Genomic DNA, 17,678 nt, shown 5'->3' with positions numbered 1-17,678 from the left:
TAAGAGATCACCTTTTGCGATGGAGAGGTGAAGGGACAGAGAGGAGGTAATCAAGAAGTAACAGGAACCTGAATTAGGACAGAGGCAGTGGGAATACAAATTCTAGGGATTACAGTCAGGATTTGGTGAGGCAGGTGAAATTTGAGGAAATTTGTTCATTCATTCCGTCTTTGATTGTTGAGATTAACCACAAACTATGTCAGACATGCTCCAAATGCTAGGGTTATAGAGATGAGGTTTGATTCTTGTCTTTTTTTTTTATTATTTTTATTTTATATTGGAGCATAGTTGTTTAACAATGCTGTGTTAGCTTTGGGTGTACAGCAAAGTGATTCAGTTTTATATATTCCTTTTCAAATTCTTTTCCCATTTAGGTTGTTACGGGATATTGAGCAGAGTTCCCTGTGCTCTACAGTAGGTCCTTGTTGGTTATCTATTTTAAATACAGCAGTGTGCACATGTCTGATTCCTGTCTTTAAGGGGTATGCAGTCTGCAGGGAAGACCCATGCAAACAAGTGATTGCTGACCCCAGCAGTGAGGAACCCAGTGACTGTAATAGTACGACAGTGACGTAAGGGACAGGATGAGTAGTTATGTTTGGGGGGATCAGGAAGAGCTTCGCAGCCGCTGGCCATTAAATGGACGGGCGTTCTGCAGGCCAGCAAGGTGGGAGAGCACGCTCCAGGCGAGGGGAGAACATGCTGAGGTCAGAAGCTGTAAGTAGTTTGGTTTAGCATGGAATGTGTGGAATTGTGTCAGGAAATGAAACTAGAGGAGCCAGAGCTGGGAGACTTAAGTGCCAGCTTGAGACTTTGGCTTTCATTTCGTAGAAACAGTTGGGGGCTACAGAAGAGTATTCAGCAGGGAAAATAATATCGCTGGTGCTTGGATGCCAGTGTTGTAAAGGACAGACAGGAGAAGAAGAAGATGGGAAAACCTTTTGAGTGATGGCTAAATGAGCAAGTGTAATAAATGACAGAGTAGTGGTAGGGGGAGAGGAAAGAGGAGGCATAAGTAACATATTCTGGAGGTAGAATCAATAGGAACCTGGTGACCGGGTGTGGAAAATGAGGCTCAGGGTGAGAGAGACACAGGATTCCCTGGCTCTAGTTATAGCATATGGGGAGTATAGAAGGGCCATTAGCAACTACAGTAATAGGATCATTTAGAGGGCAGTAATGACATGGTTTTTGAACATAAATGTGAGTTAGATGTACTGGAATTAGGACAATTATTTAAGTACTGGGAGAGAAAGATCTATTCTCATACTGCATTCCAGTCAGAATAGAGTGTAATCATTTTTTTAAACTATGCAAATGAAGAATACAGAGGCAAATCTTCATCTCATCTTGTTATGGAGGAGGGGATAAGAGTAGTGGAAGAATTTTTAAAGGGAAAATGAATGTATTCAATTACATGAAAATTGACAACTTCTTTATGCCAGTAGACAACTAAAAGGCAAACAGGAGGAAAAGTAATTATAATAATGTGATGAAGGATTGTTATCATAATATATTAAGTTCATATCAATTAAGAAAAGCACTACTCTTCAGTAGGAAAAAAGTGAGGCCAAGGATCTAGAGGCACTTCACAAGAGTAAGGATTATAATCATAAATTTAATTTAGCTAGAATCAAAGAGATGCAAATTAAAGAAAAAACGAGATGTTATTTTTGTATTTTCAACTTTAAGATTTATAAATATTTAAAATGAATAAAATTAACCAGGATTAGAACAGTTTGGGAGAAGTTAACATACTAGCATTGCTAGTGGGAATCAAAATTTTGTTCACCGTTTTGGAGAGCAGTTTAATGAAGTGGATCAGAAGACTTCTTTTCACTTGGCCCAACAATTTAAATTTTTTAGAGTTTGCCTAAAGGAAAAAATTGGACAGCTATCACAAAAGAGTGGTAAATAGTATGAGAACCAGAGCAGAGTGGTATAATTAAGGCAAGGGAGCAAAGAGTTTCACGGCAAGAGGAGTCGGTGACGTTGCAGAGAGATCAAGCGGGTTTGGAACTGAGACGTGACCATTAGATTTGGCAGCCCGTCATGACGACCATGACCACAGTAGAACCAGGCTCAGTGGCTGGTAGAGGTAGAAAGAAGCCCTTTTGGTCAGGAATCGGAGACTGCAAGCATGGTCTTATATTTCAGAAATATTGGAGATGAAATGAAGGTGGGGGAAAGGGTAACAACTGTAGGAGAATGTTTTGTTTTCATTGTTGTTGAAACATGAACTTTTTTATGCTGAGGGGAAAAGGTTAGAGGTTAAATAAAGATGAGATAAATGACAAAGGTTGCCAAAGGAATGGAATATTGAGCCCAGGTGGAGGAGAAATTAGCCTTGAGACAGCAGAGGGAGAGGTCTGACGCAAGAAGAAAGGAATTAAGGATGTGTATAGATGCAAATGATAAACGTGTACATCTTTGCCTTTGTTAAATGTTGGGGGGATCACTATTAGAGTCTCAGTTCCTCCCAGAATACAAAATTTCCCCCTTCCCATATTGCATAATTTCTCAAAAGAATTGTTCATGCTCTAATTCCTGTCTCCTGAACTCTTTCCCAGGAAGCATTTGCTCTCACCAGTCCACCAAAACTCTGTGTCAAGGTCACTGGTGAGTGCCGTGTTGCTAAATCCAATGCTTAATTCTCAGTCCTAATCTTATTTTACTTGCCTGCCGGATCTGACACAGCTAATCATTCCCTCCTCCTTGAAAGACTTTCTGTATTTGGTTTTTCCACACCACACTCTCCTGATCGGCTTCTTGCATGCTAACCACTCCTGCTCGGTTTGGTTCCTCCTTATCTCCCAGACCTTGTAATATTGAAATGCCCCAAGGTCCAGTCCTCAGCCCCCTTCTCTTCTACTTCACTCACCCACTCTCCTTTGGTGATCTTTCCCAATCGAATGGCTTTCTGTTCTATACACCAGTGCTTCCTGAATTTATATCATCAGTCCAGTCCTCTCCCTTGAACTGGACTTGTATACTTAGCTGCCTGCCTACTCCATGTGTCTACTTGGATGTCTAGTAGGCATTTCAAATATAACCTGTTTGAACTTGGCCATACCCATTAAACCTACTCTCTTACAGACTATCGCACCTCAAATATATTAATTCTATCTTTCTAGTTCAGACTAAAAACCCTGGCTCGTCCTTGACTTCTCCCACCACCAGGAGCCCGTGCACACATTTTATTCATCAGCAAATCACACCAGTCTGCCTTCAAAGTAGATGCAGAAATGAGTCACTATCTCAACTGTGTCCACCCTGGTTCAATCCACCATCATCTCTTCCTTATAATATTTCAGTAGGCTCTTGATTGCTTCTGCCTTTGGCCCCTTAAGATTATTCTCAGTGTAGCAGCCAGAGCGACAGAGCGATGTTAGGGTTCTTACACAGAGTAAACACCAAAGTTCTATAGGGTTTAGTTAGCCCCCGTTACTGGTCTGATCCATTTCCTTCTCTCTGCTTTTTCATTTCATCCACACGGGCCTCCTGATTGTTCATTGAACATACCAGGCACGTTGTCAGCTCAGGGCCTTTATTATTTCATTTGTCCATAATAAACATTTTACCCCAAATAACCGTGTGGATTTCTAGTTATGTCCTTTTGGCGTTAACTCAAGTGCCACCTTAATAGTGCGTTTCCCCCTGATCACCCTATTTAAAAAGCTGTCCTCCCAGTATTTTATTTATTTTGTGTATGTGTTGTCTGTCTTCTCCCCCAGAATGTAAGCTTCACAAGGGGAGAGATTTTTGTTTTTGTTCAGGGCTGAACTCCTAGCCCTAGAACAGTGCCTGGCACATAGGAGATTCTCAGTAACACGGACCGATGGATGGATGGGAATGAGGGAGGATAGGAGATTGAAAAGGAGGTCAGGTTTGAAGGTTAGGGATATGAGTAATTAGTTTGCTCTTGAATATTTTGTTTGTAAAAGTTTCCTAGTGGAAATGTTAAAAAGGCGGGTAATAACTACATAACATGTAAAACCTGGGATTTTGTTTGACTCGGTTTCTGAAACATGGGAAACTAATATAATTTAGGGTGCATTGTTGATCATCCTAATGATTTAACATAGTACAGCCCCTTATAATTTCTGGCTTTATAGTACATTTTATTTCCTGTCATGTAACATAGGCATTTATATTTTAAAGGGTTGTTTTATCTGTGATGTATCTGAATCTGGATAATGAGTTACAGTATATGAGGATTTCTCTTTTAATTTTTCTCAGTATTAGAACTGTATTTAACTCAAACAACTCATTGTTAATAAATTAGAAGGACCTCTGGCAACACACTAGACTCATTCTGGATAAATACCAAGGCTAACAAGGCTTTGGTCCCTGCCCCTGACACTGGTGCCTGTTAGGCTGGTCTTGAGAAAGCACAAGATCTGGCCATTCGGTGATGGTCCCTTGAGTCTGGTCCAGAGTCATTCTTGAGCTGATCATTTTTATATACATTAAATTATAACTGGGACAAATTGAGCATCTTAAATAATATCTGTTCTTTTAATTATCGGTGTCCCCAATTAGCTTGGAAAGCTGCAGCATTTAAATTTCTTATACCTTACTGATAGTTAAGATAATGAAGTCTGGGACCCTTAATTATTAGTAGTACCACCACCATAAAACCTTTCCTGACTGTGGTTTAGTTCCACTTCATTTATTTTATTGTGTGGGTTTGATCACAGAGTAGCAGTGTCCTGCTGATTTCTTTGCAGTTATTGAAGGAAGTAAGACTGAAAAGTTTGTTCTTTTTCTGTAGCTTTCGATGTTTCTTGAATGGAAAAATATGTTTGAGTGTGGAGCAAAATCTGCCATCTAAAACGTCTATTTATACTACTGACAATTAACCTGTGCTTGCCTTTCAGAGAAAGCAGACGAACTAACCATATTAGTCCTTCAGATAGATGTCGCAGCATCTCCTAAATAGCACTGTAGGAGAGCCAGTAAGAAAAGTAAATTTTGTCTTATAGCACTATAGTCTCGTACGTTGTCCCACCATAATAAACATATGGAGACGTTCAATTATATATCTAGCCCTCCTCTCTTGTCCATACGCTTGTCTGCAAAAAGAGAAATTTTCAGGTCGGGAACTTAAAAGAGTGTCCAGTACTATGAAGATCAAACAAACGAACAAAGTCAAAAAACAAAAAAGAAACACACAAAAACCTCTCCTGATAAGCTTTGGATTTAGATCATTTTTATAGTTAATACAATGCTGGATAATAGTAAAGAAAACTGTTCTGTTTTGGGGGGAAAGATGTGTGCTCAAAGCACATTTCTAGAATCATGGAATTGGGGGTCTATAAGTAACTTTAGAGTTTATCTGGTTTGGCCCACTGGTCTGTAGGTTCAGAGAGTGGAGTCTAGAGTGGGGAAGGGCTGAGCTGGTGGCCTGGTTGCCGGTCTCAGAGCCAAGAATCAGACACAGGCCTCCCGTGACCAGTTTCGTGGAAGGAGCTCGGGCCACAGATTAGCCCAGCTGTCTGTTCTTATCTACATCGTCCTTTACAGTCATTAATCTAGTCATAAGTTTGTGTTATAATGCCTTGTGGTTTGTAAGAGGTTTTTCTGGCAGTGTAACTTTTTTAGCTTCATAGTAATCCTGCGCCATAAGCAAGATGCCATTTCTAACATGAGGAAGTTGAGATTTATAGGCTTCTAATTGCTGTGCCGCGTTGCGGTGCCACATTGCTGGTGAGTGCATGGCAGAGGCAAAGTTTGAACCCACGGCCAGTGCTCTTTTTGATGCCCTTTACTTCCTTGGATAACTGAGAGTTAGCAGAGGGATTTTGATCCACAGTTATAGAAATTAGAGATTGAAAAGACCTTGAAAATAAGAATTTATCAATCACTTGAAAACAAATGTTTTCTAAATTTACTGTGCAGGAACTTAAATGGTTGAGAGGTTTCATCCTTTAGAAGAAAACAGATTATTTATTTAAATCAGAACCCTTGCCTTTGAATGTCATATAAAGAAGTATTGAAATTATATCCAGCCGGTGAACATGGCATGCAATAAAACTAAACCAATGAAAACTACTTCCCCTCAAAACCCACCCCACATTGTTAAATGTATTGTGCAACTCTTATGAATTTGTGACATTCTTTAAGATGTTAGAAATTGCCCCATCTCGGCTGGCTGGTGAGGAGTGCTGCTGAGAAGAGTTCACGTGCTGTGGGAGTGTGTCTTTCCTGGAAGACCCCTTCCCACAGAAGCCTTTTCTTATTGGTGGAGGTCTGTCTGGGTATTTAGCTGTATGGAAATGTTTAGCATTCCATATGGTGTATTTCCTTTTTGAAATAGTTTTATATCAATTCTGTTTTTAAATTACTATAAGGTAACATAATTTAGTAGTATTTTTAGAAGTATAACTCTCTGAGCCTGCAGGAATTGGGTAGGTAATCCAGTTTGGTTTTTGCATTAAAAAAAAAAAGTTTTCATCATAGATTAGTGGTTCAAAATTAGAAAAACTAAAGTAGAAGGACATTTGAAATTTGTAAATTCTCTGCCAGCCACAATTTAACCTCCTTTTTGTAAAATATTTAGGAGATTATTAAAGTTATCAAAAAACAATAACAGATGTCAGGACTAAAATGTAAATATAACATATCAGTAAATATTTTATTGTGTATAAAAAGATATAAAATGAGAATTTTGGAGCTAGATTTAAACTCTGTGTGTGTGTATGATGTGTGGTTTATTACTATTTAAGCAAAGCTGATAGTGTGTAGACAGGAAGCCTAGGCACCAGAATATCTATATAATACCAGCACTTCGTAGACACTGGATAAACATGTGATGAATGAAAAGGAATTGTGTAGTGACCTAGTTACCCAGCTGGCATGGAGCTCAGAGCCTAAGTTTCATAGCTTCTAGCATTTTTTTGCTTAGCTTACTAATTTTCTAGATTATTAAATAGGGTACATCTCACTACAAGTAGCAGCTTAAGAATTTTTAAATGGCTTTTCAAATATTTCTACTTGATAAAAAGGAATAGGAGACAAATAGCTAAGTGTGCTGAATTACACTTTTATGTAGACAATGAGAGAATTATAAATAATAGATGTGGAATTGTTGGAAAACTGGTATTTGATCATTTTCATCATGACATATAGGAAATGTTTTGATTAAGAATAGAATTTATGTAAGGGTCTCATTTAATATGCTTAATACTCCTGTACAGTGATATCCAGATATGCTTCTTCAGTGGGAGAAGGCTCTGGAGAAAGAGCTTCATTCCAGGAAAGACAGATTCCTCCAGTATGGGCTCACCTCCACAGTTGGCCTTTTCCAGTTTTTGTCTTTTTTAAAAGTCTTGTTGGTTACTGACTGGTACTTCTTCTTGTGGAAGAGGGGTGTCAGAACCCTTCAGTGCTCTGTACTGCTTGTCCACGTGTGACCCAGGACCCTGTGTTTTCATTGGGTCCACAAGGTCAAAATTATTTTCCCAGTAACACAAAGACTTTACCTACCCTTTTCATTCTCATTCTCTCATGAGTGTTCAGTAGTTTTCCAGAGGAAACTTGACATGCGATGTCACACAAGGTTGAAAGCAGATTTGAGACTCCAGATTTGGAAATACATTCTACATCAACAGTGCTTCTCTCCGCACTATATATTTTTTTATTTTGAAAAAAGTGATTTTTCATAAAAATGTTAACATGTAATGGGTTTACTTTTTATTAGCAAATAAACATTTTAATTAATTTACTTAATTGCACTGTCATTTCAAGAACGTTCTATACATGGAAAGTACAGTATGCAACCTTTGAGGATCGGCTTTCTCACTCAGCATAATTCTCTGAGGTCCACCCAGGCTGGTGTGCACATCAGTAGATCGTTCTTTTTTATTGCTGAGCCGTGTGGTGTGGATATGCCATCATTTGTTTAACTGTTCACTTGTTGAAGGACAGTTGGGTTGTTTCTGGTTTGAGGCCATTACAAATAAAGCTGTACCGGTTTTTGTGTGAACGTTTTTATTTCTTTGGGATAAATGCCGGGTAGTGGAGTTGCTGGATTGTATGGTAGGTTTTTTTTTGTTTTTTGTTTTGTTTTTTTAAGAAACAGCCAAACTTATCCAGGGTGGATAAAGGGATCCTTAGGTGTAAAAGTTTGACAACCACTGCTTTATACAAAGGTAGCTATGAAAGCTGATATGTAACATATACAATAAGAAAATTTTCTTGTGTTGACATCATTAAACAAAAAAACGCCTTTTTTTCCCCTCAGACTTTTGAAGATTAAAGGAAGTAATATCTTATTCCTAGTTTGTCTGTAATCATAGGGCAGGGTCCAGTATGTTGATCGGTTTGCAGTGCCACAAATTAATGTGCAAGGGTTTCTCATAAATTTACTTAGTTATATAATACATCTCAAGACTCTTATACATTTCAGGCTCCAGTATGAGCCTGAGAACTTTTTTTTTTAATTGCACAATATGTGCCAAGACCTGGGAATACAAGAGATAGATACTGTCTTCACCGTAACCTCCAAGAGGTAAGGAGACAGATAAGCACGCACGCAAGTGTAGTAATTGATGAGACGAAGGCGTGTGTAAAAAGCAGCAGGAACAGAAGGGAAAGGGGGCGAACTGGGAGCGGGAAGGAGGCTGATGGGATCTGACGGAGGGGGTGGAGGTGGAGCTAAGACTTAAGGCGTGAGTAGGATTTTGCTGGGATGCATGGGGAGAGGTATCCTCAGACTCAGCACTCATCTGTCAGAGGAACCAAAGATGATCCCCATCTAACCGTACTTTGGTGGTAACCCTTAGCTCATCTTCTTTTATCTGGGGCTGGATCTCCTAGTTTAGGGCCAGTGAGGACTCTTTCAGCCTGAGTCAAAAGTAACATTAAGAGAAATGGTCTGAATAACATAGCTTGGGAGTGTGTGCAAATTAACTGTGAAAAACCGTAGCTCGTTCTGAGAGTCTTCAGGATGTAGCAGGATAGTCTTGTCTCATTGACCAGGAAAAGCAAGCACGTTAATCATAACTGGAGTTAGGTAGTAAACAGTCTTATAACTCCCTCTCCACTGCACTGATTATCTTTCAGGATGTTATCTTAAATGTGTTGTAATATTCCCAGCCAATTTATTTATTTTTTAAATGAGAGAAAGTATGAGACAACTGATTATCTATCTATCTATCTATTTTGGCTGCGCCACGCGACTCATGGGATCTTAGTCCCCGGATCAGGGATCGAACCCCGGGCCCTCGGTGGTGAAAGTGCAGAGTCCTAACCACTGGACCACCAGGGAATTCCCTCCCAGCCGATTTGATAGCATCCATCTGTTTACTGTTCCTGTTATATTACTGTTATATTAGCTACACGGATAATATAGCTTGTAAAGATACACGTAATGCTACATTTTATCTTTATATTTTGGAAAATATTTAAGACTGTTATTTAACTTGTATTTTAGTATTTCAAATTGTGCTAATAGAATGTCTGAAATCAAAATTAAACATGGGCATATCCTCCTGTATACATGAATGTATTTCTGGCCACGTAACTTTGGTCACCCAGTTGGTCATTCAGCATTTATTGAGCTTCTCCCCTGCTGGAGGTCCACCTCTTAAGGAGCTCACAGCTTCGGGGGAGGGACAGTAGTGTAGGAATCCTTGTGAGGCGTTAGGAGTGGGCTTGTTCACAAAGTGGAAATCAAGTCACCTGCCGGAGCTGGGACGAGACGAGTGGGCTTGGGGATTGGAAAACAGGCGCAGGCTGCCTTCGTCTTTAAAAAATCCATACACTCAGGCTTACATGAAACACCGTTCCTCTTTCCTATAATTACTTAATTTACTGTCGGGTTATTTTGAAACAAGAAAGAACTGGATTTATCTTCCTTCTTTCTTACTGAGTAATTATAAGTTGTGCAGCTTTGGGCAAATCATAAAGTCTGTCTGAACATTTGTTTCTTTATCTTTAGTAATAGTAGTAATAGCTAACATTTATTCAGCACCTGTTAATGTGCCTGTTTATTCTCCGTATCACCCCTCTGAGATCGGCACTGTTAACTACCCCCATTTTACAGGTGAGGAGGAAACAGCCACAGAGAAATTCAGTCAGGCCACAGGGCTGGTAAGTGACTGAACAAGGACTTGAACCCTCACAGACTGACTCCAGGGTGTGTACTCTTAACTACTTAGACTGTATGGTCTTGAAACTGTTTAATCAATATTTATATGCACGCGTCAGTGATCTACCCGTGATAAATTTTCCTTTAATGTTTGTGTCATGGTAACACAGAGGCATTTTGGGGCTGTTGATAATGCGGTTGTTATTTGGTATTTTAAATGGGAACGTGTTCTTTTTCCTTATGAAAATATTTTGTGATAGGAAAATAATCAAAGTTATTTAGAGATTCAGAAAATAGCTAAAATATAATAGTCTTAAGAGAAATGCTTCCTTAGTCATTATGTGGGAGGCCAGAATTGCAGTGTATATTCTTGAGGAAAAAATTAGGATAAATACTATCACAAACAAAGAAGGAGCAAGGGATATATGAATTTTCTTGCTAGTTGAGTAGGAAACGAGTCTGTGGACATTCTGTATTAAAATACCTAGAGATTGAAGTGGTCTGTTTGCCTGAGGTAAATGATGTTTATCTCCATAATCTCACATACCTTGGACTGACAAAAGCTATGGTGCTCAGAGAGTGTAAGCCCCATGAGTTACAAACTACAGGAAGTAGTGTCTACTGTCTTAATGCTGTGCTGATAGTTTAGATCACAAGCTGCTATTATTATTTTATTAAGTTGTTTTGAAAAACAGTTTATCTGACTCAGCCATGCCATCTGAATCTTGTCCCACCCCCTCATAATTCATGGCAGTTCTTGTTAAATCTCTTAAAATGTTAATATTGTTTTTCTGATAAATACTCCAAGTAATAAAATAGCAAAAAATTATATATATTTACACACATATATATACACATATATATGTGTGTATATATATATGTGTGTGTGTGTGTGTATATATATATATATATATATATATATATATATATATATGATCGGAAGAGGATTTTATCACTGAAACAAATGCTAGCGGCATTAACATGGTGTCTGCCCTTTCTGATCTGGTACAGGACCCCAGGTTTCAGAATGCCTCCACTCTGAGTTCATTTTCTTGCCTCAGATGTTTCACCGGCTCACATTCCCGAATGTGCCGTGCACACTCAGGACGTGAAGAGGCCCTTGTCCGTTTCCTCTCTGGCCAGTGCTTCCTGTCACAGCCCAGCAGCCGTGTTGTGTCCACTCTTGAAAGTATTTCTGGCTACAAAGCCAAACTGAGTTAGATGCCAGCTCTCCTCCTCTTTCTCTGCATTCACACGGCACCCGGTGCACAACTTTCTGAGAATATTTAGTTCATTGAGTTTTCACAATGGGCATTCTTTTTTTTTTAAATTTTTATTGGAGTATAGTTGATTCACGATGTTGTGTTAGTTTCAGGAGAAAATATTTGCAAATAAAGCAACTGACAGGGGATTAATCTCTAAAATATACAAACAGCTCATGCAGCTCAGTATCAAAAAAAACAACCCAAGCAAAAAATGGGTAGAAGACCTAAACAGACATTTCTTCAAACCTAAATAGACATTTCTTCAAAGACAGACAGATGGCCAAAAAGCACATGAAAAGATGCTCAGCATCACTAATTATCAGGGAAATGCAAATCAAAACTACAATGAGGTATCACCTCACACGGTCAGAATGGCCATCATCAAAAAATCTACAAACAGTAAATGCTGCAGAGGGTGTGGAGAAAAGGGAACCCTCTTGCACTGTTGGCGGGAATATAAATTGATACAGCCACTATGGAGAACAGTATGGAGGTTCCTTAAAAAGCTAAAGATAGAACTACCATATGATCCAACAATGGGCTCTCTTAACTGTCCTCTCCCCACCTCCCTTATCTCCCTGTTCAGTGTTTGGCACATACCAGAGACTGTAAATATTCAGAGTGGACATAGCTGCTGCTTTTGGAGGTGATTTTTTAACCCCTGGTGCTGCAGCAGCAGGAGGTATGGAAACCGTTATGTGAGGGGAGCATTCCTTGCTAGCCCTGCACCAAACTGGAACAGGCTGCTGTCTTAGAGGAGGTGCGCGTGCACACACACGCGCGCGCACACACACACACACACGTGCACTCTGCTGCTCTGAGTAAGCCAGAAGCAATGGGAGTGTGGAATAATGTGAGCTGGGATGGACATTTATAACATGCCTTATCTGTTTAATTGAATTATAGTGGGTTTCTTTTTTTTTATTGAGAATACTTCTTTTTATTATACAGGTTTCATATACACAAGTATTTAGGGAACATTTACAGGCAAGGAGCTCAATTCCAAAACTCCGTTTTCACCCACACACACTGTACTTCACACTCATCTTCGGGGTCAGCCCAACAGGAATAAGACAAAGTTACTGCTTTGTGAACAGACAGCTTCAATTAAATAAGAGTCTTCCAGAGTGGAGAACAGCGCTCAGGATCCTCTTGACTCATAATACCCTGATGTACGTATGAATAAAGCCTAAAGATGTGTCTTAGATTACCCTGTCACCTTTAAAAGTTAATATTAAAATTGAATCAGTGGGTTTTTTCTCTTAATGGCATGAAATAGTATTGAAGTTTGTGGAGTTTGCAGAGATGTTATTTATGTATGCTGTGCTGATCTATCTTTCTGCAATCTGTATTATAGGGAGAGAATATTCAAATCATACATATATATTTTGAAATCCAGTTTCTTCCAAACAGTGTAGAGTAGAGGTCATTTTTTTAAGACACTGAATTATCCTTGAGACTACATTTCAGAGACGTAATTTTTGGGATGGCGCTATAAATGTGTAACATCAGTCAGAAGCAGGGAACCATGACTGGGATGGCAAATGCAAATTTATTACATAATATACCTCAAATTGCATTATTAGCATACTACGTAGATTAACTGGCTTTGAAACTACCATTAAGCAGTGAAGTATCAGGGGATTTCAGTCAGTAGAACAAATTGTTTCCTGTGTCACACCACATATTAATATGTCATCTTTGCTTTTAATCCTAAGTTCTTTTTTCACCAAGAACTTGGCAAGGTAAGTCATCCTTAGCCAACAAGCAAATTAGTTAATGTCATTTTTATGTTTTTATGACTAATTTATTCCCTGATGTAAATTTTAATTTTTTACTAAAAAAGAATTCAACATAGTAATATTATGTTGATTCTTTTAGCCTGTGTTGATTGATAGTAATTACTTTTCTGGTTGTTTTGTTTTGTTTTGTCTAGTCTAGAAAAACAGACCTGGGTTTTAGTCAAATACATCACTGTCTTTTAAAGATCAAACCTTTAATGGAAGTCTAATGTATGAAGATACAGAAACTGCTTCCGCTGATTCAAAATGGGAACGACAAACGATGAGATGGTGTCTGTGGAGCAGACCTCTTCCTCCTCCTTCAATCCTCTGTGTTTTGAATGCGGCCAGCAGCACTGGACACGAGAAAACCACTTATACAATTACCAGGATGAAGTGGATGATGACCTGGTCTGCCACATTTGCCTTCAGCCTCTGCTGCAGCCACTAGACACCCCCTGTGGACATACCTTCTGCTGCAAGTGCCTCAGAAACTTCCTGCAAGAGAAGGATTTCTGTCCATTGGACCGGAAGAGACTCCACTTTAAGTTGTGTAAGAAGTCTAGCATTCTAGTTCATAAACTTCTGGACAAATTATTAGTTTTATGTCCGTTCTCTTCAGTGTGCCAAGATGTAGTGCAGCGCTGCGACCTGGAGGCACACCTTAAAAACAGGTGAGAGAGAGAGAGAAGCGACTCTAGGCTATAAAAAGGTGGCTCAAACAAATAAACCCGATACAAATGCCAAGGCATCAGTAAGTAAACAGACAAATCCTGCACAGGAGAAACCACAAACAAGTTGCATGCAACCGTCATTTAATATTACTATTTATCAAAAACATGCATGTAAAAACTACAGTCAGGAAGTACCGTTTTACACTTATCAATCTGAGGTTGTTACAGTCACATGGTAGCAGGATATAATGATAGACTCTTTTTGCAAGGCAGTTTCTCAGTTTGTTTCAAAAACTGTAAATGTCAGTATTGTCTTATCCAGATTATTATCCTAAGGAAATAGTCCAAAAGAAGGGAAAATTGTATGTAAAGATGTTTGCTGCAACATTGTGCAGAGTTCAGTAAACTGGTGTCAATCTGATTACTTAACAGTAGGGGAAGGGTTAAAAATAAAATAGTACATCAGTGCATCGGAATATCATGCAGCTGTTAAAAATTATAATATTGTTGCAACATGGAAATGGGTACAGGCACACCTCGGAGATGTTGCAGGTTTGGTTCCAGACCACCGCAGTAAAGTGAATATCAAATAGCACAATACAGCAGGTCACACGAATTTTTTGGTTTCCCAGTGCATATGAAAGTTCTGTTTACGCTGTACTGTAGTCTAGTAAGGGTGCAATAGCATTAGGTCTAAAAACTTACATACCTTGATTGAAAAATACTTTATTGCTAGGAAATGCTAACCATCATCTGATGACACACAGGGTTGCCACAAACCTTCAATTTGTAAAAAATGTAGTCTGTGAAGGGAAGTAAAGGGAAGTGCAATAAAATGAGGTCTGCCTGTATCTGTGATTTTATTCGCTAAGATCTTGTAAAATTCTGTGTTCAAGAACTTGACTGAACAAGAAGTAGGGGTTGGAAACTTTAAAACATTTAGTGGGGATTTTTGTTCTACTGACAAAAGCTTTTTAAAAGATTGAGTTTTATCGTTTGACTTTGATAAAAGACTTGATCTTTAAAATTGTTTCTACCCTTAAGAAGGGCTAAAATTCATCTCTTTTGGAGATAGAATCACATAAAATGACCAAAATAAATGTATTGATTTCTAAATTTTATAGGTCAGCCACTTGTGCAGTGTAAATCTGCAGTAATCTTGATTGCTGTGAAAAACAATGCTTAGCACAATATATTGGACTCAGAGACTTAGAAATAATAGTATAAGTCTGGTGTGGAACAGTTTGTCATTATACTCACACATGAAATCATGAATTGAATCTAATCTTATCCCCTCACTTTACGAATCAGGAAACTGAGTCACAAAGATTTGGAGCTAGGTAATGGCATGGTTAGACTTAAACTTCAGTATTCCTGCTTAGCGTTCTAACATACCATGCTGACCTTACCCAGGGTGAATCATGTTCTCTGCTGTTATGTGGTAGTAAAAGTTTCATGTACATGTGAGTATACGTGTTCATTCTGTTCCTAAATATCAGTGTTATAAAGTGAGTGTACTCATTAGAAATAATTTAGATTTATGAGAAAGAATGAGATGTTATTAAAATGTCAGAAACGTGAAGATTTATAGAGAAATTGCTTAAACTTAAGCTGCACTGTCTAAAAATAAGAGCTAAGAAAAAAGAGTAGGATGGATGTATAGACTTTTGAAAATGCAGGAGTCTTAGGCTTTTGTGTGTCTTTGGTCAGCAGCAGGCATAGAATCTGAACACGATAACAGAGACTTCCTGGAGATTGACACCAAACTCTTGAATCTGCTGTCTGGGTCAGGCCTAGTTGTGGCTGAGGTTGAAGAAGATTTTAGGCTTTTCCTATTTCTTTCAGTAGAACTAGTCTCTTTCAGAGATAAGTTTCTTTTGTGACTCTTTTATGAACATCGGTTTTGGGGTATTACAGGAACTGAACAAAGTCTCAATTCAGTTAAGTATTTTGATAGCAGTGAGATAAAAATTACACAATTATTTTAGGAATATTTACTTAACTAAAATGCATATAAGAACTTAATATGTAGTCGAAGTATCAGTAGTATTTTCTATCAAGCTGTTTATGTTGACATAAAAATGTTGGGAATTGCAGACTATCCTTATAGTTTGATAAAAGCTAAGCAATTATGTCCAGTTGAAAGTTCTATTTTCCAAGTGTGCTTATTAATATTTGAGCTACTAATTTAATCATTTCCAAAGTGCCTTAGGCCTGTGTTGTGAAAGATACATTGAAAAAGGTGAATGATTTGAAAAGGTGAGGTGACTTGCTTGATGTATGCAGCTAAGAGTGACTATTGATTATAAAAATTAGAAAGTTGACACTCAACTAATATTTGTTCAATTAAATTGTTAATCTGTGTTCTGGTTATCTATTGCTGAGAAACCAACCACTCCAAATATAGTGACATAAAACAGTGAGTGCTTGGTTCTGCTCATGGATTCTGTGAGTCAGGGATTCAGACAGGGCAGCGCAGGGATGATGGCTCGACTCTGTTCTGTCCAGTCTGGGCCACAGCTGGGGAGAACAAAAGCCCAGGACTGCAGCAATTGCAACTGAAGAATTTACTTCCAAGACAGCAGCTTCATTCACATGTCTGGCACCTTGATAGAGGTCCACTAGAGGCATGGGCTCAGCCGGGACTTGTCCACAGGAGAGCCTATGGGTGGCCTCTCCAGCACAGTGGCCTCAGGGTATTTTAAGTTCTTACGTGGGTTCCAGTAAATAAGGCAAGAAGCTGCATGGCCTTGTATGCTCTGGCGTTAAAGTCACATAGCATCCCTTATGCTGTAGTCACATAACTGCCCAGATTCAAGGGGAGGGGAACTAAGCTTCACTTTGTGGGAGGAGGACAAAAAAATTTGTAGCCAGGTAAAAGCAACACAAACTAGCAATAAGAGTGATGTCATGAGACACAGAATTACGATTACTTTAATTATTAATAGAAATACAGCATTAGGAATAGTTTGTTAAATCTGGTAATTTTGAGTTTAAATTACCTTACCTATTTGAACTTAAGAAATCTGCTTCAGTCTGAGAACAGCTGACATTTTCTCCTATGGCTAAAAGTAAAACATTTATGAAAGATGACTGTGTTTTAAAAAAATGACTAGTTATTAACTGATTATATATTAGGAAAACAATGAAGAATTTTAAAAGATTTGGGAAAGTGCTCATCTTTGAAAGAACTAAAGCCCTTAAGAAATATTCTATATATTGTATGACGCCTGGAACATTGTAGTAATTGCTTTCAGAAATTTTGCCAAGCAGCATCAACTATAAAGCATTCCTCCTACCTCTCTACCCCTCATCCCTGCCTCATCCTCAGCAATCTAACATCTTATGCTAATTGTAAATGATAATATTGGGGTGGTTTTTTTTTTTGTCGTTGTTAAATTGAGCATTTGTGCCCTGGTTTATGGCAAAATTCAGAACCATTTTTCTTTTCCTCTTAAAACTTAGAGTTTAGCAGTATTCTAAAAAGTTTGTACAATATAGAGAAGACCTTTAAAGAAGTCTTTTTCTATGCTGAGAGCTTTCCTAGTTCATCAAACGGTTTTGAAGCCTTTAAGGGTCAGGGTAGGCTGAGACAAGATTGCTCTTTCAAATTCACATTTTAACTTGGAGAGAAGTTTGTGTTTGACACATTCTCACCAGCATTTTTTTCTCCTATATAATGTAAAAAGCAGATATATATTTGTAAATCATGTATCCGGTAAGAGTCTAATATCCAGAATATGTAAAGAATTCCCACAACTCAACAAAAAGTCAAGTAATCCAATTTAGGTGGTCAAAGGATTTGGATAGATATTTCTCCAAAGAACATATTTAAATGGCCCGTAAGCACATGAACAAATGCTTA

At 38.4% G+C, this 17,678-nt stretch overlaps 1 protein-coding gene across 4 annotated transcripts in view; it reads left to right on the top strand.

Annotated features, from left to right (window-relative positions):
* The window catches only part of LNX2 (ligand of numb-protein X 2), an 86,451-nt gene that overhangs the window by 28,542 nt on the left and 40,231 nt on the right, over positions 1-17,678 (top strand). The window contains exons 2-3 of one of the 4 annotated variants that reach the window (XM_082859287.1): positions 9,974-10,095; positions 13,295-13,813. In XM_082859287.1, the coding sequence (XP_082715413.1) occupies positions 13,407-13,813 (407 nt within the window). In that variant the 5' untranslated portion in view covers positions 9,974-10,095; positions 13,295-13,406. Of the gene's footprint in view, positions 1-6,332; positions 10,096-12,737; positions 13,814-17,678 lie in introns of those variants that run through there. The other 3 variants (XM_082859286.1, XM_082859289.1, XM_082859288.1) reach the window with 3 other exon arrangements.

This window comes from Leucopleurus acutus, assembly GCF_964270905.1.
Source record: "Leucopleurus acutus genome assembly, chromosome: 18".
Lineage (NCBI taxonomy): Eukaryota > Metazoa > Chordata > Mammalia > Artiodactyla > Delphinidae > Leucopleurus > Leucopleurus acutus.
This window is presented reverse-complemented; position numbering and strand designations above follow the sequence as displayed.